At 41.8% G+C, this 24,252-nt stretch overlaps 1 protein-coding gene across 1 annotated transcript in view; it reads left to right on the top strand.

Annotated features, from left to right (window-relative positions):
* citb (citron rho-interacting serine/threonine kinase b) overlaps nt 1–20,114 on the top strand; it is a gene marked incomplete at its 5' end in the record, with an annotated part of 86,250 nt that extends 66,136 nt beyond the window's left edge. The window contains 15 exons of the mRNA XM_079516509.1: nt 150–238; nt 931–1,035; nt 1,909–2,078; nt 2,655–2,699; nt 3,898–3,978; nt 5,250–5,385; nt 6,062–6,201; nt 6,964–7,056; nt 7,312–7,420; nt 10,444–10,572; nt 11,748–11,828; nt 12,545–12,623; nt 13,716–13,892; nt 16,721–17,030; nt 18,728–20,114. Coding sequence (XP_079372635.1) covers nt 150–238; nt 931–1,035; nt 1,909–2,078; nt 2,655–2,699; nt 3,898–3,978; nt 5,250–5,385; nt 6,062–6,201; nt 6,964–7,056; nt 7,312–7,420; nt 10,444–10,572; nt 11,748–11,828; nt 12,545–12,623; nt 13,716–13,892; nt 16,721–17,030; nt 18,728–18,751 — 1,768 coding nt within the window. The 3' untranslated portion in view covers nt 18,752–20,114. The remainder of the gene's footprint in view (nt 1–149; nt 239–930; nt 1,036–1,908; nt 2,079–2,654; nt 2,700–3,897; nt 3,979–5,249; nt 5,386–6,061; nt 6,202–6,963; nt 7,057–7,311; nt 7,421–10,443; nt 10,573–11,747; nt 11,829–12,544; nt 12,624–13,715; nt 13,893–16,720; nt 17,031–18,727) is intronic.
* Nucleotides 20,115–24,252: the final 4,138 nt, after the last annotated feature.

Genomic DNA, 24,252 nt, shown 5'->3' with positions numbered 1-24,252 from the left:
AATGTGTGAACCGAGCCTTGACAATCCACAATGTAGGCTATTAATAGGCAAATACAGTACAGTGAATCATTTCTTCTGCTCCTGTAATATGGTTGTGTGATTACAGGAATGGGTTCTTCTGCTCCTGTAATATGGTTGTGTGATTACAGGAATGGGAAGCGAGGCCAGGGCTGGGAGAGGAAATATGTGGTCCTGGATGGGACTAAAGTGTCCGTCTACGAGATAGAGCCCAGAGAAGGTTGCTCTCTTCTGCATTTTCATCACATGCATGTGCAACACAGTGGAAGTGCAAACAATTACATTGTACTGTACAGGCAAAAGTGTTTAAACAACTCCAAATGTTTTTAGCCATGCCCACTTAAAGTGACTGCTACCCTCAGGGTTCTGTTGTCTAAGTGACAGTTAGGGCGACTGTGGCTCAGGAGGTAGAGCAGGTCGTCCAATGATCCATGGGTCGGCGGTTCGAATCCCGGCTCCTCCTGTCTACATGTCGAAGTGTCCTTGGGCAAGACACTGAACCCCAAATTGCTCCCGATGTGCTGGTTGGTACCTTGCATGGCTTCTGCCGCAATCGGTGTATGAATGTGTGTGTGAATGGGTGAATGTAATGCACAATCTATGTAAAGCGCCTTGGATAAAGGCGCTATATAAATGCACCATTTACCATTTACCATTTTACAGTTTGGTTTGGGTTTAATACCACAACCTAAAGGCTTTTTGGGTTATTGCCTACAGTATACTTTGTACTTACACTCTGTTGTTACTCCTATTAGGGAGAAATTAAGTACTTGCATGATATTTATAATGTATTTACAGTACTTCTGTAGGTTAATACACCTGCTCATAGTATATTGGGATCAGTCTGTGATAAATTACTGCTCATATATTGGGATCAGCCTGTGATCAAATAAGGTGTTACCACTCTTTCAGACTCAGTGAAGCCACTGGAAGAATTTGACCTGTGTCCGTCAGATGGAGAGGTGATGGTGCACGGGGCCGTGGGAGCGACTGAGCTACCCAACATCGCTAAGTCAGGTACACAAAATGTATTTGACCAACCAGCCTTCAATGTCTGTGATGGCCGTGTTCTGTATTAAACATTGCGAACCAAGAGTGATGCGAGGGTGCGGACTAGCTGGCACCAACTCGTGACTCCTGGATCTCCGCCATGTACAGCAGTACAGAATCTAGAGACATTTTAACAACACATGGGGAAATGGGGAAGGGAACTTAATTTATATTCATCTTCTTTTCATGACGAGTAATCAATCTTATTGCAGTTAAGTCAAATAACTTAAGGGATCATAACTTTCATCTGTCATGTTCTTACATGTCACCACTGCACATGTGTTCTGTTCTGTACTGATAATGTCATTAAAGGACCACTTAACCACTTTTCAACTTCTCTTCCTATAATTGGTCCTAACTAATGTTCATGATAAAATACCACAATTTTTTTCTACTCAGTCTGTGTCTCATAGGAAGGCTGTGGGCAGTTCAGCAAAAATGCAAAAGTTGAAGCCATCGTTCTCACGATAATAAAAATCTAAATATATTTTTAAACAAATCTTGTTTAAAAAAAAGTCTGCCTAATGATGATGTCACTGGTGGACGGGTGTCCGAACTGCCCAAAACCCTCCTATGAGACACAGACTGAGTAGGAAAAAATGGTGATGTTTTATCATGAACATTAGTGAGGACCAATTATATGAAGAGATGTTGAAAAGTGGTGAAGTGGTCCTTTAAGAAAAGGCATCATTAATGTTGCTAAATTAAACAATTCTGTTTGTTGAAACCATGTACAACAATTTCACAATTTACGCTCTTAATCCAGAGCGACTACAACCATAGCGGCGAATAGTGACACCTTCATAGCAAACTCCATTGTTACCTCCTCTCTTTGCTCAGATGTCCCATACGTGCTGAAGCTGGAGTCCTTCTCTCACGCACCCTGCTGGCCCAGTCAGGCCCTCTACTTCATGGCCCCCAGCTTCCCCGACAAACAGCGCTGGGTGGCTGTCATGGAGTCTGTGGTGGCAGGGGGGCGTACCGCTCGGGAGAAGGCAGAGGCAGACGCAGTGAGTACCTCTGGGGGGACTATTAGCTCTACTCTCTGCCCATCCTGGAAGGTCTGCCGACACAAATCATTATGAGGTTATGACCGCAGTCATACGTTACTGTCTTCTTGGCTGTATGGATCTGGCTGTAACATTCTTTACTGTGTGGGGGTTATTCATGAGCCATTCTCTGTAGAGGGATTATTCATGAGTCATTCTACAGATGCATACACTAGCTTCCATTTTCTCTCAGACATTGATTGTATTAAGGCATGGTGAGTCTAACATTGCTATTGTGTTTATATGGATGAATTCCCCCACTGCTCCTCTCTGATTTCACTTACATGTGTCGTTAATTGTCCCCTTCACTCTCTCTCTCTCTCTCTCTCTCTCTCTCTCTCTCTCTCTCTCTCTCTCTCTCTCTCTCTCTCTCTCTCTCTCTCTCTCTCTCTCTCTCACTGTCCTGTCTCTCTGTCTCTCTCTGACTCTCTTTCTCACAACTGTTTGTTGCTTTTTCCATCATGCCACTATGTATGTCCGGTATATTGGTATGTTGTGTTGATTGACCCATTCCATTGGGTTTCATTGTGCACATAGGCTGCTGTGTCCAAGAGACAAATGCTTCTGTCTCCCCTGGTCCAGGTAAAGAGTTACAACGATGCAGAGATGCAAGACTCACTGACACACACATAGACATGCACAGACACACCCACGTTCGGACACAGACCTGCACACAGACATGTTCAGAGTCGCAGACACACACAGACAGCAGGGGTGAGAAAATGAAACCTTCACAACATATACAAATAATATACACATAATATACACACACACACACACACACACACACACACACACACACACACACACACACACACACACACACACACACACACACACACACACACACACACACACACACACACACACACACACACACACAATGCATGACATTGTGCTTGTATGTCACCTTCCCCGCTGTGGTCACCTCACCGCTCTACACTTGTCACTGTCCTCTCCTAACCTGTCATGTTTTGTATTAACACTGTGTTGATGTGACATGTTGTTGGCATATTGACTGTTGCCGAAATAACACAGATTGTAGTCCTCTTTTATTTTATTTTTAAATTTTTTTACGACCACTGTGCCTCAAATTCTCACACGCTAAGACGTTTGGCCACCTTTGGGGTGGATCCTCTGACAGGAGGACAGGGGATCAGGCAGTGGGGTTTTTAACCATCTGTGTTCCTGCCCTGCCTCCTCTTCTGCCTCAGAACACCGTGTAGAGATGGGGGCATAAGCCACATGATTTGGACCTGACTTCACAAAGAGAAATCACTTGGACTTTGACTTCTTAAGAGAACTCAGTTTGATTCTGACTTTGATTCGAATTCTGTGGCTGTTTTGCATGAACATAGTATTTTAATTGCTTTCAAAGTTTCTTTGATGCATTCTAATAATTAATTCTATTAGAATATAGAGATTTTTGTTGATATATTTTAATGCACCAAATCTAACAGGCAGATCTTAACCAGCATGCCAGTATTTTATCTTGTGTTTCAACTGTAATTTATTGGCCATGCTTAGTAGAAGATTTGTGGACTTGACCATAATAGGAAGCTTGACTTGGGACCTCGACCTCATGACTCGATATTTGTGTGAGTCGAGTAAACATGACTTGGTCCCAGCTCTTGCACTATTTCTGTTCCTGCATATTCCTTCAACCTTCCTACCCTCTCTCTTTGTTCTGTTCCTTTTGCTCAAGACTGCCAGCCTTCCTGACTGTGTCATCTTGTTGATGAACCCCCTCTAACTCGTTCCCTTCTCTCTCCTTCTGTAGAAGCTGCTGGGGAACTCTCTGCTAAAACTGGAGGGAGATGACAGGCTGGATATCAACTGCACCCTCCCTCTCACAGATCAGGTGCTGGCGATGTGCGAACAATGGAGAAAATACAGCTCTGACTTTTATACAGTTCATAACAATGAGTAGAACAATCTAGTAGCCCAGTAGAAGCTGCCGGTTGACTGTATCAAAATTCTGCAGATAACACAAGAAGGATGAGGATTGGGGCGCCAAGTAGTCCAGGCGCATGTGCGTTGCGTGTTCGAGTACCGTTCATGACGACCTTTTCTGCATGTCTCTCCCCTTCTCCCTTTCCTGTCTATCTTCACTTGATACTATCAATAAAGGCAGACAAAACAAAAACAAATCTTTAAAAAAAGGCAGCCTGAGCAGCATAATTGTGCCTCTGTGACTTTCAATAGAATATAGAATAATAAATGTATAAATAATATTTTTTTTGTGAGATATGGAGAGAGAGAGATACTTAGAAACAACTCATTCAAGAGTTTTGGAAGGAAAGGAAAGGACCAAGGATTGGTTTTCCGAGCTTACAATTTTGGCATTTAGCAGACACCCTTTTCCAGAGTGACTACATAGTGCAAGATCGTCAATCAGCATGTATTGTGATGTAGTATAAGGGTCAATTAGAACTAAATAAGCTGTACAGTAGCTCAGAGGAAAAAGCTCCAGAGGGTCATTAACACGGCACAAACGATCGTTGGCTGCCCTCTTCCCACATTGGAGGAAGAGGGCAGACAGATCCCACTGTCTCAAAAAAAACACAGAACATTATAAAGCACAGTTCTCACCCCGGTCACTCACTGTTTGAACTGTTGCCGTCAGGTAGACGGTACAGAGTACTCAAGTCAGGGACCAACAGACTCAGCAACAGTTTCTATCCCACAGCGGTAGCCACACTAAATGCTGCTAAGAAATGATCTGTTACATATTACATGTTTTTGTGCTGGTTCTAAGTTAAGTACAATCATGGTTTTGTGCAATAACAGCTGCAACTAAGAGTGTACTGTGCAATATATGTCGTGAAATAGGGATTTGTGCAATAACATGAAGTACGGTTATGTGTGTGTTTTGTTGTATTAGCTTTTATAGTTTTTTGTTATAGCCAGTTTATGATGCACTGATTGGTTGGCACTTTTAATTGTGTTGTACTTGTTGCAATGACAATAAAGATCTATCTATCTATCTATCTATCTATCTATCGATCGATCGATCGATCGATCGATCGATCGATCGATCGATCGATCGATCTATCTATCTATCTAAATATCTAAATGGAAACAAAGGATGGACAGTTTTACACTTAATGTGTAATCTTTTCTTGTGTACAGATAGTGCTGGTGGGCTCTGAGGAGGGTCTGTATGCCTTGAATGTTATCAAGAACTCCCTGACCCACATCCCCGGTCTGGGATCAGTCTTTCAGATCCACATTGTCAAAGAACAAGAGAAGCTGCTGATGATTGTTGGTGAGCACTCTGATTTTATTGTCAAAGAGACCAGTGCTAAAAGACTACATGAAGCCTTTTAATGAAGAAACAAAGTGTCTCGTATATTGTTTTATAGTTTCGGGGGAAAAAAACAATTCGACATGTGTGTTAACTGTCAATAATTTTATGTATAATATTTTCATTCCGTTTTAAATGCACTTTTAGTTTATTTATTTAGTTTACTAAGTGATATGGATTTACAGCTTATTTAGGTACAAAACACATGCCGTAATCCTGGTCTCTATACTGCCTCCCGCTGGTCAGCTGGGGCGCCTGATGGGAGGGGAACGGAACTGGTTGGAATAACGTGTTCCTTCAACGAGCTTCGTCCTACGGGGAAAACTCCCCCTGTCCGGTGATAAAAAGCAGCCTGCTCACTCCTCCTCATGCATTGAAGGAAGCATGAGCTCAGTTCGGGGCTCTCCCCAGGTTGGCAGAGGGAGAGTAGCGCTCAGGATTACAGCTTAGGCAATTGGCACCAGGTGAAAAATGATAGATAGTCATCTCTGTGGATATGATCTGCTATTGCCATATTCTTTTGTCTGTGCTGAAGTGTGATTGATATTTTAGTTTTCACTTTTTGTTTGAACATTTTAGCACTTTGCCTTGTTTTTCATCAGATAAACTAAAACAGTTGTCTGTCTGTGACCTGTAGGGGATGAGAGGGCGCTGTGTCTGGTGGAAATAAAGAAAGTGAAGCAGTCTTTGGCCCAGTCCCACCTGCCTAGCCAGTCTGATTTGACCCCTTATATATTTGAGACTGTCAAGGGCTGCCACCTGTTTTCATCTGGAAGAGTAAGCATCTTTAGGGGTGTTCCCCAACATTGCTATCTATACAGTTACCCCTTATCCCTAAACCTATTTGCCATTTTTTTACTATTTTGAAAAACCTTTGAAAATAGTTCATATAGTCAATCTACAAGCTCACTACGTGTCGATGTAGATAGTTGAACTATTTTAAAATGTTTTTCAAGATAGTACAATATGGCAAATGAGTTCCTTCAATTTACATCATTATCTTACAGTACACAAACTAGGAAATCGTCACCTTCATAAAATAATGGACTATGTAATTTTTGGTGGAAATTTATATTTTTACCTAAATCAGCTCTCCATGATACTGGCCCCCTCTGGTAAAATCGCCTATATCCTTATTGAAAAGAGTAGTAGTATAATGGCCTATGTCAAGAGTGTGACCTAGGGCTAGGACATTTTATGTTGCCGAAGTCAAAAACAATGTGGACCTAAGTCTGGAGTAAGTCACTTAAACTAATAATTGCCTAAGTCAAAACACAAATTGGCCTAAGCTAAGCATTCCTCTTATGTTGCATAACTGACAGACAGTGTTATTTGTATGTCAATAGTCTTTTTGGATTAAATTATTAAAACACATTATTGTTTGGTTTAGTTCAATTTTTCTATTTTCTTTAAAACATTGCACAGGCTATTTGAGCAAGGTGATGACATGCAGAGAATTGATTGCTTGATTTAAGAAAATGGAAGTTCTAATGAAAGAAGTAAATTAATCAAGAGCTTCAATGTTTGTTTTGCTTTCAGATTGACAATATGCCCTGTATATGTGCTGCTATGCCTAACAAAATAACCATTCTGCGCTACAATGACAATCTCAACAAATTTTGCATTCGTAAAGTGAGTATATGAACACTTATGTCACATTATGTCAGACATATACATAATGTACTGTGATATAGCCTACAGTGTAATGACATCAGATCAGACAGATGTTGTAGGTTTATGCTGATAAATCATGACTTTAAACCAAACAGAACACATACGCAAAGATCTTTTGGCTGCTCATGGGATCAAAAATCTTCTAGTCTCAATGCATCTGTTACAGCCACAATGCTGTGTTGCTAATGATGTCACATTCATTTGTTCTTTTAGGAGATCGAGACTCTAGAGCCATGCAGCTGCATTCATCTGACCAGCTACAGCATCATTATTGGTACCAACAAGTTCTATGAGATCGAGATGAAGCAGTTTGTACTTGAGGGTGAGGATTGAAGAACTGCTGAAGCTATATACAGTAGGAAGATATGTTACCAGAATCTTTATGTTAATAACCAGTAAGACGCCCTGAGGGCGAGAAGCGCACACATCCGCCTGGGTGACGGCAGACTGCTGGGAGAGTGCTGGTGCTTTGGCATGGGGGGGTCAGATCAACATATGGAATGAATTATGTACTGGTCATATATGGAGCGTGTCTTTCAGTTTACATGGTTTCATGAGGACAGAACAGGTCAGCTCCATATATGGAGATCTAAGGGTGGCAGCGGGGGAAGTGTCTGGGGGGGTACCTTATTTTCTTCTTCCCAGATGGCCTCTTGGTACCCGTGGGTTGCGGAAGTAATTTCTCTAGAATAACATTGGGTCACCTTAAAATGGTCTCATATAAGAATTGTGGTCCAAAAATAAACAAACTGTCTCTGCGATATTGTTGGGGAGGTAGCTCTGTATTATTTACGATAGTCAGTCAGTCATAGTCTGTTGAGTATTTTGCCGTCAGTAACATTAGTGTTTTCTCACCGTCAGTTGATTCTTCATATCCGTATGAGTGAATACGCTGGGATCAACAAATTACATTTGTTTATTTTTGGAACAGAGTTCTAATTTGACCTAATATATAAAAAAAAGTCTATGGGAATTCAGAATCGGGATAAAAACGCAACCCAGGCAGTATGTGTAAATTACGTCAGACTTCAAATGCTCTATGGCTGCCCCTGATAGAACGTTCTTTTACCTGAGCTGAAAGTTTACATGGTCATTTATCAGGGAGGTTCATGGAGGTGTACAACTGTTGGGCTCGTGCAACCTCTTGGAAATGGAAAGCAATTATTTTTTTCATCAAATTACAGTGCCATACAATACATTACACTGATCCCCAAAGTCCAGACCTATTTGTGGGTCGTGCACACATTGTTATGGGTCATGAGGCCTTTATTTTTGGTTATATTATTTATTTTTAAATCCCCCAAAATGTCGCAACATGTCTTGCTATATCTGCTATTTTCAGTAGTTTGGGTCCCGGGCATGCAGACATCAAATTTCTCTTTGGGTTTCGAGCTAAAATCATTTTTCTGCAACAAACGGTTACATTTTTTGCATTTGTGGCGCCCCCTATGGATGAAAATGGAATTGCCTTTGGCTCTGGGTTGATTAACCATTACGGACATTCTGTTCGTAATTTGTGGCATGTTTTGTAAACTAGGCCCCTCCCACTAACTTCGGATGACAATTACGGCTAAACGATATGGACTACCAACATTACGTTTGTAGGTTTAGGATCAAAAAGTGTGTTTTGAAGAAAAGTCAAAATGGCGGAAAATCTATCCTGACGCAAATGGGGATATGCGACCCAAGGAATCCAGGGGGAAGATAATTTAGATTTTACTACCTACGGTTCAAGAGTTATAAGCCAAAGCGCCACCATGAGGCCGACCGATATAATTATGAGTTAATTAATTTTAGTCACTTTGCCTGTTGCTTTGCCACTCGATTTGCCACTCGATGTGCCATTCACTTTAAGCATGCGCATACCCTCTATTATGAACCTCCCCTCCGAGTTTTGTAACTATAGCCCTTACGGTGTGTTTTGGTGGGCCTTGATGCTGTCGTAATGCCTGATTTTACACTCTGCTATTTTCAGCATGCAACCAAGTGTAAAATTACTCATGTTGGATCTCTTGTCCACTAGTCCCTTCCTGACATTTTAGTCCAGGTTTTCTTTGTTGATGAAATTGTCAATACATTTAGTCTTGGTTTTAGTCATCATAGCGTAGTTTTAATTTAGTTTCCATTTCGTTTTCGTCAGTGAAAAAAGGTAGTCGACGAAAATTATTTGTATGTTAGGTGTTTGTGTGTCCAACATTACATTATGTACAGTAGGTTAGGTTAGGGCAGCGCTACTCAACCACTAACATTACATTATGTAGGTTAGGTTAGGGCAGCGCTACTCAACCACTAACATTACATTATGTAGGTTAGGTTAGGGCAGCGCTACTCAACCACTAACATTATATTATGTAGGTTAGGTTAGGGCAGCGCTACTCAACCACTAACATTACATTATGTAGGTTAGGTTAGGGCAGCGCTACTCAACCACTAACATTACATTATGTAGGTTAGGTTAGGGCAGCGCTACTCAACCACTAACATTACATTATGTAGGTTAGGTTAGGGCAGCGCTACTCAACCACTAACATTACATTATGTAGGTTAGGTTAGGGCAGCGCTACTCAACCACTGACATTACATTATGTAGGTTAGGTTAGGGCAGCGCTACTCAACCACTGACATTACATTATGTAGGTTAGGTTAGGACAGCGCTACTCAACCACTAACATTACATTATGTAGGTTAGGTTAGGGCAGTGCTACTCAACCACTAACATTACATTATGTAGGTTAGGTTAGGGCAGCGCTACTCAACCACTAACATTACATTATGTAGGTTAGGTTAGGGCAGTGCTACTCAACCACTAACATTACATTATGTAGGTTAGGTTAGGGCAGTGCTACTCAACCACTAACATTACATTATGTAGGTTAGGTTAGGGCAGCGCTACTCAACCACTAACATTACATTATGTAGGTTAGGTTAGGGCAGCGCTACTCAACCACTAACATTACATTATGTAGCTTAGGTTAGGGCAGCGCTACTCAACCACTAACATTACATTATGTAGGTTAGGTTAGGGCAGCGCTACTCAACCACTAACATTACATTATGTAGGTTAGGTTAGGGCAGCGCTACTCAACCACTAACATTACATTATGTAGGTTAGGTTAGGGCAGCGCTACTCAACCACTAACATTACATTATGTAGGTTAGGTTAGGGCAGCGCTACTCAACCACTAACATTACATTATGTATGTTATAATCTTGAGTTTCATTAAATAACTCTGTCTTAGTTAGTTACGTAGTTATGTACATGGCATAAACAATCGGTTGGTGGCAGTAGTGCATCCATTCATTGAAGTTCCTCTGTCTTGTGGCCTGTCGTCTAACTCTCCATAGAGTTCCTGGATAAGAATGACGTGTCTCTAGCCTCGGCGGTGTTCACTGCCTCCTCCCACAGCTTCCCCATCTCCATCATGCAGGTGGCCAGCAGCATGCAGAAAGACGAGTACCTGCTCTGTTTCCATGGTGAGCTCACAACTCCTACACACACATACACGCACTGACGCATGCACGCACTCACACCAGTACAGTGGTTTAAGACTGTTTGAAATGTCAACATTTGCAAGGAAGCTTTCTAGTTTTTAGAAATGTTGGCCACAGGTGACATTACAGTACCTGTCCGAATCGGACAGGTACTGCCATAACTGTATGGCAAGGCTGGCAGGGATCCTTATATTCTGTTATTTTAATTTAAGTTTAGTTAAGTTGAACTTCCTCAGCCATATTGCTTCTCTTTCCCAAGAGATTCCCTTTATTTTTCTCACTTTCCCAATTCAATAAAATGAAAAAGCTCTAAAACATCTCCCAATATGTATGTTCATCATCAGACAGATAAATGGAGTCAGTCGGTTCATCTGTTGCCTGAGATTCTTGATTACCATGGAAGCCAAATGCACCTACAGTACAGTAGCTGCACTAAAATGCACTTTGTTTCAAAACATTGGACAACAAGACGAAAGGTGAAAACCTAGTATGGATTGGAACTTGTATGACTTCATACTATACTCCATGGGGGGGGGGACCGTTGAGCCGATTCTACTCTATGGCTCCGAGACATGGACACTTTCAAAGAAATTAGAGAAACGGTTGGATGACACTTACACCCGCCTTCTAATGAGAGTGCAAAATCTGTCTTGGAAGAGCCACCCATCGACTAATCTAATTTACGGCAACCTTCCCCGTGTTTCTTCACTAGTCCGATCCAGAAGAACACAGTTTGCCGACCACTGCTACAGAGCTGACAATGAGGTTATATCTTCCCTTCTTTCTGGAATCCTGCCTCAAAGCAGACCAGAGGTAGAAAATGTTGTTCCCTGATGTCATCGCTAGGGACACATGCATCAGTAAGCAGGAACTGGGGATGGCAATGAAGGACCGGAAAGTCTGGCGTGGCATTGTGAAATCCATGATCTCGACTGCGGTCGAAAAATGATGATGATGATGGGGACAAAAGGGACACAGACAGACGGGTACAACGTGTACTCTGATAAAGCAACAAAAGAGGCCATACAAATACAAATGCCATAGTATACCTTTAAAACATGAATATGCTAAACTGTCACAACTGGACACAGGACTGTATAACAATACAAGAAACACAGATTTTTTTTTCCTATAATCCAGTTTCATTTGTGTGTCAGAGTTTGGAGTGTTTGTGGATGCGTACGGACGAAGAAGCCGCACTGAGGACATCAAATGGAGCCGTGTCCCTTTGGCCTTTGGTAAGGAACCATCCAGCCTGACTGAAAAGCACACACACTGTGTTGAGCCTGATTTATATTTAAGGTCCTTACACACCAGGTGCGTTATTTTGAATGATGAATCAATTATGAAAAGTTTTGATTAGAAATATTGGCAGCGTTTTTGTTCAATTTATTTGAACCTGGTAGATAAAAGTCTTTAGTTATACGAGCCACACCGACAATAGCCAATCTGCTATTCTTTACACTGGACACTGTTATACGACACAGTACAAATAAGGTGTAGAACAGGGTTGCCCACACTTTTTTGACTTGAGAGCTACTTTCAAGAGCAGCTCAACAAGATCTACCCATCAAAAACAATATTATCCGGCCGCCCGCTGGTGAAGTGGTCCAGGCGCTTTGGTCTGACATCGCGTTGCGTGTTTGAGTCCCGTTCATGAACTTCATGATGACCTTTGCTGTATGTCTCTCCCTCTTTCCTGTCCATCTTCACTTGATACTATCAATAAAGGCAGAAAAGCCAAAAAACTAATCTTAAAAAACAAAAAAACAATATTATCCCATTGCTGAAAATATTAGGTCTTTGGAATAGCGGCACTGACATTTTTGTATATAACTTTGTAATGCTACTGACATTTGTTAGCAACACTCTTGAAAACAAAGTATTGCATTGTGGGTTTGAGTATGATTCTATTGATTCTATATGTAACTACTTCTATTCCCCTGCTGATTAGCCTACAGAGAACCCTACCTGTTTGTGACATACTTCAACTCCTTGGATGTCATTGAGGTTCAAGGACATGCAGCTCTGGGGTAAGACAAAAAATAATACCTGTTATATGTCTTGATCTGAAAAACCAGTAAGACGCCCTGGCCCCTGAGATCGCACTGAAACGACAGGTCTGGGAATGCCCATATATGGACCCTTTTTTTAATTCTTAATTGACGTTTTCGGTCCAGATAGGGCATAAAATGTGTGCTAATTAGCAAGGCCAGACGGGGCCTCGGGCCAGCCCAGTTAGGGCCCGGCCTTAATTTTCAGGCCTGTTGAGAACTCTAGTTTTCGCCAGCTGCCGGGCGCGGTTGCGCTAATAACTTTGGGGCGGGCACTGTCTAGAGTTTGAATGGACAGGTATCAGTCAAAAGGGAGACATCGAAGAGGAAGGAGGGGTGGGGAGGAATGTCAGAACAGGTCAGCCCCATATGGAGATCTAAGGGTTTGAGGTTTGAGGTCAGAGATGTACTATGTAGAGTTGCTGGCCACCTCCATATATGATGATCCAGTCTTCTCCATGTATGGCTATCCAGGGTTTGATGCAGTGTCGTGATCTTCATATATGGAGACGGCCATATATGGAGCGTGCCATGAGGCGTGATGGGCTGATGGCCATATATGGAGCGTGTCACATGGCATGACGAATTGACGGACTGACTGACTAACTGACTGACTGACAGGTTTTACAGGTTTTCATAGTAATCGGCGACCTACAGTCGCAATAAAAGGTCAGACTGTTTGACCTTTGATATGGTCAGAAATCTTACAATATAGCTCTTTTTTTTCTCTGATCGCTGCTGCCTCCCTGCCTCACTTGCTAACCTGCTGCTCATGAGGTTTTTCAAATCCCACCGCCTCCCCAGCATTCACCTGTAGGCTCTGTTTCTAGATCCCCATGGGGTCTTAATTCATTCCCTGTAATTCTATTTAGCTTATAACTGAACTAAAATGTTCATGCTACAGGGAATGAATAGAGACAGAGCCCTGACGCCAAACTAACTATGCTTCATTATGCTCAATTAATAGCTCAATAAATATATATTCTAAATGGATTCTAAGTGTTGTCTGACTGAAATATCACAAATGATACATTTCTCAAATGATTTGACGCACGTTTATCTTTCTTCCAGACCTCCGTTGCTGGCCCACCTGGACATCCCTAACCCTCGCTACCTTGGGCCAGCCATCTCCTCTGGAGCCATCTACCTGGCGTCTTCCTACCAGAACAAGCTGCGGGTCATCTGCTGTAAAGGCAGCCTGATCAGAGAGTCCGGAGAGCTGCAGCGGAGCGGCTCCAGCAGCCGAGGGTCAGCTCCTATGTCCTGTCCCTTTGACCTTTGTCCCTTTGTTTAGCTCATTAAGACCTGAGGTCGATTCTACACATCTTCTTAAATCCTAAAAAGTTTTCTGAAAACCTATGTTTCTCTATCAGTCGTTCTCAAAATGTTTCATGTCAAGGACTCCCAAAGTTATATGTATTTGGCCGCCAACTCCCATCTCAAAATATGTTGTTCCAGGGACCCCCAGAAGCAAAGATATATAAGTTAGAAATGTTCACAGTGAAAGAATATATATTCAAAGATTTGCACACATTTTCTCGATTTTCAAAAATAGCAGATCTATAAGCTTGTAGTGAGACACTCGATGCAGCACTATGAGCTTGTATATCTGCTATTTTTCAATAGCTAAAGTTTAAAATAATGGTTACAGTGGTTAAAAGCTAAGGTGACACAGATGCGTCCCAGGTCTGCAGGTTAGCTCATGTGGTTTGCAAACTTTTTGTAAGTGCAAGTGGAACCACAGTCAGTGTTACAGACCCTGTAAGGGTCCATTTGGAACACCGTCAAGGAACCCTGAAGGTCCCTGGACCCCACGTTGAGAACCACTGGTTTAGTTCATTGTTTATGTATTGTTGTGTTGCTGTTGCTGTTTTCTAGAGAATCAGTTCTAGTCTACCTTTCCGTCTGGTGACAAACAAAAGGGGCTTAAAATGATTGAATACATTATCAGGATTGCCTTTGTTAGATGAAACGCCCTGATATAATTGGAAATATGCTAAAATGACCTTCGAATGCACAACAGTACAAGGAGAACTGAACAATTGCAGACTATCAATTTACAGGAGAAATGAACAATTTCAGGCTATCAATTTACTGCACAGGCCAACACTGCCATCTGCTGGATAAAAACACATTTTGCCTTTATCAGTGTGAAAGAAAAGAAATGCGGAGAGGGTTCACATATAGACACAGTGCTGAATCAACCACTCTGAAGGCCCTGGCGCTACACCAAATCAAAAGGCCCCTGTGATTCGCGTAACACAATCATGAACGTCATTTTTTGCGTTTGTGCGGCCAGTGAATGAGCGTAACACGACCAACACTGCTCCCATAGAGTTATAATTATCTGCTATTTTTTAGTCTCCTCCTGACCGAGTGGTTACGAAACTGCTGGACGACCAAAAACACTAGCTGGGGTTCCTGTATTGCGTTACATTGAAATCGGTGACTACTATGAATATGGTTTAGCGATGCAACAGCTGTACCTATTTGAAATCGCACAGGCCCTGGAGTTTAAGCTCCACTAACCTCCACACCATTGTTAATCCGGGCCTATAGACAGCCAATCCCATCAATCAGGAACATTTAGTCCATATCTATTATAATTTAAAACACCTTGATAATGTACTCTATTGCGAGAATTGTGATTACTTTTTGGAACATTTTGCTGGTTCATAATCATTAATGTATCAAAAACTAATCTATAAATTAGGGCCGGGACTTTAACGCGTTAATTGAGATCAATTAACTACAGAAAAATTAACGCGTTAAAAAAATTAACGCATTTTAATCGCACTATTTTTTTCACCGCGGAACGTTGTCACTGGACAGTTTTCAGATGGACCGGCGCACCACCCAGTTCACCAAATAAAATGTAAAATCTGTTAATGGCTGTTACTGTATGTCCACGGAAGAAACACAGAGGTGCTTTCTTATGGTCATGTCACATATTTGCTGCACCAAGCCCCCCCCAACCCTGTGGAATGCATTCCCCAAACTCTCAGAAACATGCCCCCACCATCCAAACCTTCAATATTGCTTTCCCCAGCTATTTCATCTATTTAATTCCTTAGTGTTTTTCCTCTAATAAAGTTGTTTTTGATTTATCATGTCCCCCTTGTAAAGCATTTTTGGGTACTCAGAAAAGCTCTATATAAATTATTAAATTTGAGATATTATTATAATTTATTACTACAAAAACAATGTTTTATTGCTTAAACTTATGTATTCACTATTCATTGATTCACTAGTATACCAAAATCCATTAAAAAAATAGCTTTCTCACTGTTCTCGGGTCAAATAATGATATGCGATTAAAATGCGATTAATCGAGATTAATTAACTACAAAGCCTCTGATTAATTAGATTAAAAATTTTAATCGAGTCCCAGCTCTACTATAAATAGAATGTGTCTGTCTGTCTGTCTGTCTGTCTGTCTGTCTGTCTGTCTGTCTGTCTGTCTGTCTGTCTGTCTGTCTGTCTGTCTGTCTGTCTGTCTGTCCGTCCGTCCGTCCGTCCGTCCGTCCGTCCGTCCGTCCGTCCGTCCGTCCGTCCGTCCGTCCGTCCGTCCGTCCGTCCGTCCGTCCGTCCGTCCGTCCGTCCGTCCGTCCGTCCGTCCTAGCCCCCCTGCTCTCACTGGCTTGCCCAACATGATCACAGGGGTGACTTGACATTGTCATTGCCTAGAAAAATCAGTGGGAGGGGCCTATATTTCCAAGGCTCGAGGCAACTGCAATTTCCCCATAATATTGCACCTTTCCTGTACTACTTGCCCGACGGGCAAGTGCCTCTGAGACCAGACTGATTACACCTCAAAATACATACATCAATAATATGATCTATTAAATCGCATTACTCACACAGTACATACTTTGGTGTTCATATAACGGGTAAGCACTAGTTTTTTTATTTTCTTCTTAAAAGAAATTCAAAGATTTTTCAAAATGACAAAAGAAAACTACAAGCTCACAATGTTTGGCATGGCAACGCCTTAGCTTATACAGTACATCGGCTATCGAAACAACTTTTTGAAATGCTCCTCTTGTCTGTCTCTCTCTTGATATGGCCTCCAACAGCAGTCCCAGTAAGCGAGGCCCACCTACCTACACTGAGCACATCTCCAAGCGTCTGGCCTCGGGTCCCGGTAGCCACGAGGGTCTCCACCGGGAGCACGAGGGTCTCCACCGGGAGCCCAGCACACCGCACCGTTACCGAGAGGGCCGCACAGAGTTCAGACGGGACAAGTCCCCCGCGCGGCCACTGGAGAGGGAGAAGTCACCTGGCAGGGTGTTGGACAGCCGCAGGGAGCGGTCCCCTGGGAGGTTTGGAGACAGTGCCCGACTGCATGCGGGCTCCGTCCGCACACAGCTAACCCCCGTCAACAAGGTACTATAATGCCCTAGAGAGGCAGGGCATTGGTTCTCGACCTTTTTTGGGACCAGGGTCCACTTAACTAGGAAATCTCCAAAGCGTTAGATAAGCATAACTCAGGTATACTCCTGGTCAGTGAAAGCAAACTGTCCCTCACACACATTACCTAGGAAGTGTTCAACACAATGCAACAAGATATCCCTAGCCCATCAGATTGGTGGCCGGTACTGGGAGCGTACATTTTCAGAGAATGTTATGTGATCAATCTAATTGCTTGTGTTCTGGCTTTGATCAATTTAAATACTTATTTTTTTCTTTTTAGCAGTATCATAATGAAGGTTAAACTCACTTTTCAAGGTTGAAAGAATGACTACCACGATCATTTATTTATATCATTTATTTAAAATGTTAATTCATCATTCAATTCTTAGTGTTATTATTTGGGGGATCACTTGCAATATCCTCATCGCTCGCCAGTGGGTCTACCTTGGCCCACAGGTTGAGAACCACTGAACCCTAACCCCATAAAATAAAACTGTGTTGTTATTGAGCTCCATTGCGGAGCTATGTGTATCCCTGGGTCCCCATGGCTGGCTGGCTGGCTGGGTCCGTCCAAGCACGAAAATAGCGTTTGGTTGGTCTGTGTTGCGCAGCCTAACACACACACACACACACACACACACACACACACACACACACACACACACACACACACACACACACACACACACACACACACACACACACACACACACACACACACACACACACACACACACATTTAACATCTTTTTATTTGCATTCACATTTAACAAGAAATTCTTGAACACAAACAATAGTGTATGCGGAAACTTGGAAAACTCTACAACAAGTGCTTCAGGATACAGACCACGGGTACAGAAAGCATCGCCTTCTCCATATATGGTGACTGCCAATTATTGCAGACACTGAACAGAATTTTGCCGATGCCTTAGCTCTCGGCTTGGCCATGCCTGCAATCTGCAGGCCCCTCACGACTGATTTATAGACATTACCGAGGCTTCCAAATATGAACACAAGTAGTTTACATTTGTAGCCAAGCTGTATAATAGCATCCTTAAGACACTGTTACTTAAGCACCTTGGTAAGGAATGCCTCTTCCAGACTGTGGTCAAATGTACATGCCACTTCCAAAATGATCAACATCTCTAAAATAATTTTGTCTCTCTAAATATTTCTTCTATCTTTTTGGACATACCAGACATCTTATAGTAAAATCCTCAAAGTTTTTTAACTAAGAATGCACATATGGAACCAAATTGACCTCTATGCATCCATTTGGTTCCATCCCCTCAGATTTGTTTAATCAATATGGTACCGTAAAGTATGTTAATACAGAAAATAAAACAACAAGTAACCCTGACTGAAGTTCTATAATTGCAAATGTGCAATATTTTCCCTGGTAAAGTGGGAATCACATCTTAGAAGAGCGATAGAAGTTTGGTCTCCCATGTAGGAGTAAGGCAAGGTTTCTTTTGTATAGCACATTTAAACCACAAGGTAACCCAAAATTAAGTGTATGGATTGCAGCTTCAACTTTTTATTTTTGAATATATTGGGACAACATCTCTCGATGCCTATGGATGTACAGTATACAGGACATCTCTCAGTGCCGTGTATGTCTATGGATGGATACAGTAAGGTTAACACTTTGCTCTTGTTCATCTTTGCAGGTCTGGGATCAGTCATCAGTGTGAATCAGTGGAAAGCTCTGACCTGGCAGCCACATCGCCTGTAAATACTGCAATCTTACTTCCTCCATTGACAACACACAAGGTTGCACTGGGAGATGTTTCCTTCTTTGACCATCTTCTCTTCTTCTGATCTGTGTGTTGTACACAAACATGGTCCCAAGGCATATATGGGTGGCAAGAAATCTATGTTGATCACGTGGATCAAGGATATTTTAAAGCATAATCGAAAGTTGTAAATATTATCATCTCTGTTTTTATAGATATAAATGGGAAGAGTAGGCTGGAAAAAGCCATGTATATTTTTTCTAATGATGTTGCAGGGAGACAAGTTATGTCACTGGGAGGGAAATCTGATATCAGCATTTAATCATGATTAGAAATACAATTTTGTTAGCTTTTCTCTGTTTGGAAAATGATGCCTACAATCAACCAATCAAAATGAGAGAGACTTCTGTGGAGGCTGCACTTTGCACACAAGATTGGATTTGAACAGGATTCTTATACGAACAGTCTTCACTTTATTGGATCGCATATTTGGTTCTCTTGAACTAAATGTGGACTTTGATATCTTATTGCCTACGATTGCTTAATTGACAGTTCTCGTCTTGCCACACTTTGTAAAAGAACAATAATAATGTTTTACTACAAGTGTTCCTTGTGTTGTTTGAGTAATACCTAAGATGAGTAAGCATCAAGCTTTGTCTCTGGTCAGAGACCCTTTTAAGTCTTATTTTTCCTTTATCGCACCATGGTGTCATGCGACAAAGTACAGATAAGGCATTAACAGTCCAGGAGGACTAACCTTTTTCCTGATTCATTGCGCGCCTGTGTCACACACCGACAATAGCATAACTACAAGCTCAGCTTATAATTTCGATGTGTGACACCGGCACGCAACTAAGTGTAACTCAGGCTTTTGCCCTCAGCTTGCTCTTATGTCTGCTGCCGCTGCTGAATATGGTACAGATGTCCTGTTTCTTAGGTTCTGCGCAGTGAAATATGAAGTCCAGTAATTGTCAGGAGTTGTCACTTTGTACTATCGCTTCCTTTTAGGGCCTTTAAAGAGAATCTCAATTTTGTTACATCAAAGAGCATGAGTAACTAAAGTCTAATTTATACTTTGTTGCATGACCCTCTCATTGCGGAAAAAAAACTAAAATCAGTCACTTTTGTCGAGCGACATTTGTTGAAAGGGTCGTTTGCATAATTATATAGCCTAATAAGCATTTAATCATACAAAGGTGTTGCTTGAAAATTATATTTTTGACGAGAGACGCCATTGTACAACGAAGGGTATATTAGGCTCAAGTTAACCTCAACTCAGAAAAGCACTTGTTGCTTTTTTGGGATGTTGATTCTTTTTCTTGGTTGGTGTTTATTTTTTTCTGTTATGTAATACACTTGAATTTGCATTCAAATGAGTATACGTTGATGTTGAAAAAGATTACTTATGATTTTGTTTAATGTATACCAGTATATACATTAAATATATACCTAAAAAGCTTATTTCTTGTTTGTATGTCAGAGATACAAATCTCACATTTAATATCAGTGGCCCAACCTTCTTTTCATTTTCTTTTTATATTATAGACTAACCCTTTTATTTTTCATATATGGGTCAATGACGTGATGCTCATTTCTTTTGTCCATATGGTTTAGTTGAATTTTAAAAATACTAGTATGTTTAGTAATTGCATGCTTATTTCGTTTTGAGGGCTTAATCTGGTTTAATACAATATTGATATTTGTAGGAATTGTGGCAAACATGTAAATGCTACCGAATTATTCAACAAAATCAAGATGAAATGAAAAACCAGGAATTCTGTATTGCCTCTGATTGGCTTACCCACCCTCAGAACAAATTCAACCACAAATGAGAGGCAGAGTAGTACGGGTCTTGAGACAGACTTCATATCACCTTGTTGAAGCCTTGTGGATATTTCCTTATGCATTGAAGATAGACAGTTTACTTTTGTAACTACTGCATAACCCTTAAATGGCAATATGCATTGTATTGCAAAGGCAGATGAAGGTGTACCCAGTTCCGCTTAAATTATAATAATAAATATACTTTGTAGATCAAATTAGGTTGACTGTACTAGGACTAATTTTCTTAGCAATTCACTGTTACAGCCATTTGACTTGTCACAATCACAAGGGACATGCTGTCGGAGCCCGGACTTGAACCTGTGGCCTCCTGACTCCCAGGCAGGCTCTTTAGCCACTGTGCTTACTGTGTACAAAAAGCCAAATAGATAATGCTAAAAGAGCCAGCCAGAGGCTTGTTTCTATTGTGATTCATAAACATTCAAATGTCTAGATAAACAACAGCACAACTAACAATTTCCTGTTATTTATTTATTTGTTAGGCTATCAATGTTGTTACTGAAAGGCAAAGGAAGACTGTTGTGGCAGTCAGTGAGTTAGCACACTGGAAACATGATCAGGAGGTTGTGGGTTCAAACCCCACTCAAGTCTTTACTTTCAACACAGATTTCCAGAAGAACAACTTCAAAATAAAAAACACTGTGAATTTGCTGGTACCAATTTTAGTCACCTTGATGGGTCAAACCACGTGTCGGGTACTGAAAAATAACCCATCGATGCGTTGGCAGTGGGCACTGGGAGGGCCTTGTCTTAGAGTCTTAGAGGAAAGGGGTGGCGGAGGCGCTTAAAGTTAAATATTTAAAACAACACAAAAACATTTCAAAGTAAAAAGTTCCAGCATGTGTGTGCACAGTAAGCTGAATTATAAAAAGTGTGTGCGTGCCCAAATCTGCCATTGACCCCATTAGAAATGTCTCAAATTTGAAAGCACTATATTTCTAAAACTATGGGGAAAAAAAGGAATTTTGAGAACCGAACAGATGATCTTCTAAAGGAATATAAAATGATATCGGCCTACAGAAAAAACAAGAATCTTAAAGACTATCTGGTACACAACAGTTTTTCATGATTTTAACTTTTTTTTTAATCCTCCAAAATCATGAAAAACGAAACCATGAACTATAGCAACTCGTTTTCAGTGTCCCCCCAGTGCCCTCCCAGTGCCCCCCCAGTGTCCCCGCAGTGCCCCCCCAGTGTCCCCCCAGTGCCCTCCCCAGTGTCCCCCCAGTGCACCCCCAGTGCATCCCCAGTGTACCCCCAGGGCCTCCCCAGTGTCCCCCCCATTTCCTCCCCAGTGCCCCCCCAGTGTCCCCCCAGTGCCTCCCCAGTGTCCCCCCAGTGCCCCCCCAGTGTCCCCCCAGTGCCTCCCCAGTGCCCCCACCAGTGTCCCCCTAGTGCACCCCCAGTGCATCGCCAGTGTACCCCCAGTGCCTCCCCAGTGTCCCCCCCATTCCCTCCCCAGTGCCCCCCCAGTGTCCCCCCAGTGCCCCCCCAGTGCCTCCCCAGTGTCCCCCCAGTGCCTCCACCACCACACTCAGGGATAATAGTCAAATCACAACTGCTGCGATTCCATAGGATTTGCACGCAAGGAAGTGATTTCAAAATAGCCTGTAAAACGCTATTTAATGCTCTCAGACTACGAGGTTACACCAGGACATTCCTACGGAAAGCTCACAATACCTTCTTAGAGGTAAGAGTACGGGATCAAGGCCCAAAAATAGCCCTAGTAACCAGTTATTCAACACAGAGCAGACTAGCCAACAACAGATTAAAAAGGAATTTTGAGAACCGAACAGATGATCTTCTAAAGGAATATAAAATTATATCAGCCTACAGAAAAAACAAAAATCTTAAAGACTATCTGGTACACAGCAAGCTAAAAGGAATCAACACACCAGCACGCCAGAGACCAGAATACTTCAAACCCAAACAAATAGTTAAAAATAGAACTACAAAACGTGTGCTGGAGATTAAACAACAGATAACAGCCAGCACCAGCAACTGTATTTATTTAATCACATGTGAAAAATGTGGCTTACAATATGTCGGAGAAACGAGGAAAACAATAGCTGCAAGGCTGAGACAACACAGATACAATATTAACAATGCAAAAAAGACAACTACAAGGATTGTCCAACATTTCATGGCACATGGCATTGCAGATCTAAAGGTGTCTGGACTTCAACACAATCCCAACTGGACAGTAGGACAAAGACGTTTTAATGAAAGACAGTGGATCAAGAACCTCAACACGGATTTTCCTGGAGGTTTAAACATGCCAATACATTAGACAAGTTGTTTTGATTTTGTACAAAAACTCCACAGCCACATAGATGCTAAACAAAGCCAACACTCAATGGAAATCAGACTTTGAATAGGGGACACATTAGCACATTCCACACCAAACCAACCTGGGACAAGAAGCAAGAGGTGTCACTGACACCAAATGGGCCATTAGACACCGGGCCCAGGAAACAAAAGAGAAACACATGACAGGGACATCTTGAAATATAAATGTAATTTTTTCTTTTTTTAAATGGAGCCATGGGGTGAATTAACCCTAAACAAAGCCCAATAAGGCTAAATAAACCAAAAATCCTACAACAATAGGGTAAACTTAAACTCAGGGATAAACTGGAGAAAATCTAAGAGTGATTGGATTAGGCTTCCTTCAAGTACATGGCGAATGCACTCATTCCTTGCACTGTACTTACATACACTTACATATGTTGCGACCTTCGGTCGCAACATATGTAAGTACATTGCACTGAAGTCCCCAGGTCCCCCCAGTGCCTCCCCAGTGTCCCCCCAGTCTTCAGTTTTTTTAAATCCTCCAAAATCATGAAAACAAAACCTTTCAAATGAAAAAGTTCCAGCATGTGTCTCCACAGTAAGCTGAATAATAAAAATCACACCCGTGTGAACTGACTGGTGCAACTCCCCTCTCCCCCTGCCCCCCCCCCCCCCCCCCTCTCTCTCTCTCTCTCTCTCTTTCTCTCTCTCTCTCATTAGCAGTCAACAGTGCAGCACTATCTCTCTCTCTGTTTCTGGCACAACAGCGCCACTTTTGCCCCTACTGGTACTCATAGTAACATAGTCACATAGTCACATAGATGAAGACGGAAATTGCTGTTCCTTGGAGTGGTTGCACCACTCAAAAAGTGTTTCTAGGTGAAAGTGCTTTTTTGAGTGCCAATATCCGCCATTGAGCCCCATTGTAAATTTCTCAAATTTGAAAGCACTATATTTCTAAAACTATGAAACATTTCAAAGATTCCTTTTCAGGCAAACATGTCCACCGTAAGATGAACCTAAATAGGTTTGAATGGGGTTTCTAGGTGTAGGTATGTAGGACTAGTAGCATGCCAAAGTTTGTGCTATTGCCATTGAGAACGCATTGGGCGTTTAAGGTAAATAACTCAGAAACTACAACACATTTCAAAGTAAAAAGTTCCAGCATGTGTCTCCACAGTAAGCTGAATTATAAAAAGTGTGAATGGAGTTTCTAGGTGAAAGTGATTTTTTGACGTGCCACTATCTGCCATTGAGCCCCATTATAAATTTCTCAAATTTGAAAGCACTATATTTCTAAAACGATGAAACATTTCAAAGATTCC

This window comes from Electrona antarctica (genome assembly GCF_951216825.1).
Source record: "Electrona antarctica genome assembly, chromosome: 12".
NCBI classification, from domain to species: Eukaryota; Metazoa; Chordata; class Actinopteri; order Myctophiformes; family Myctophidae; genus Electrona; species Electrona antarctica.
The sequence above is the reverse complement of the archived record's forward strand: the minus strand, read 5'-3'. Positions and strand labels throughout refer to the sequence as shown.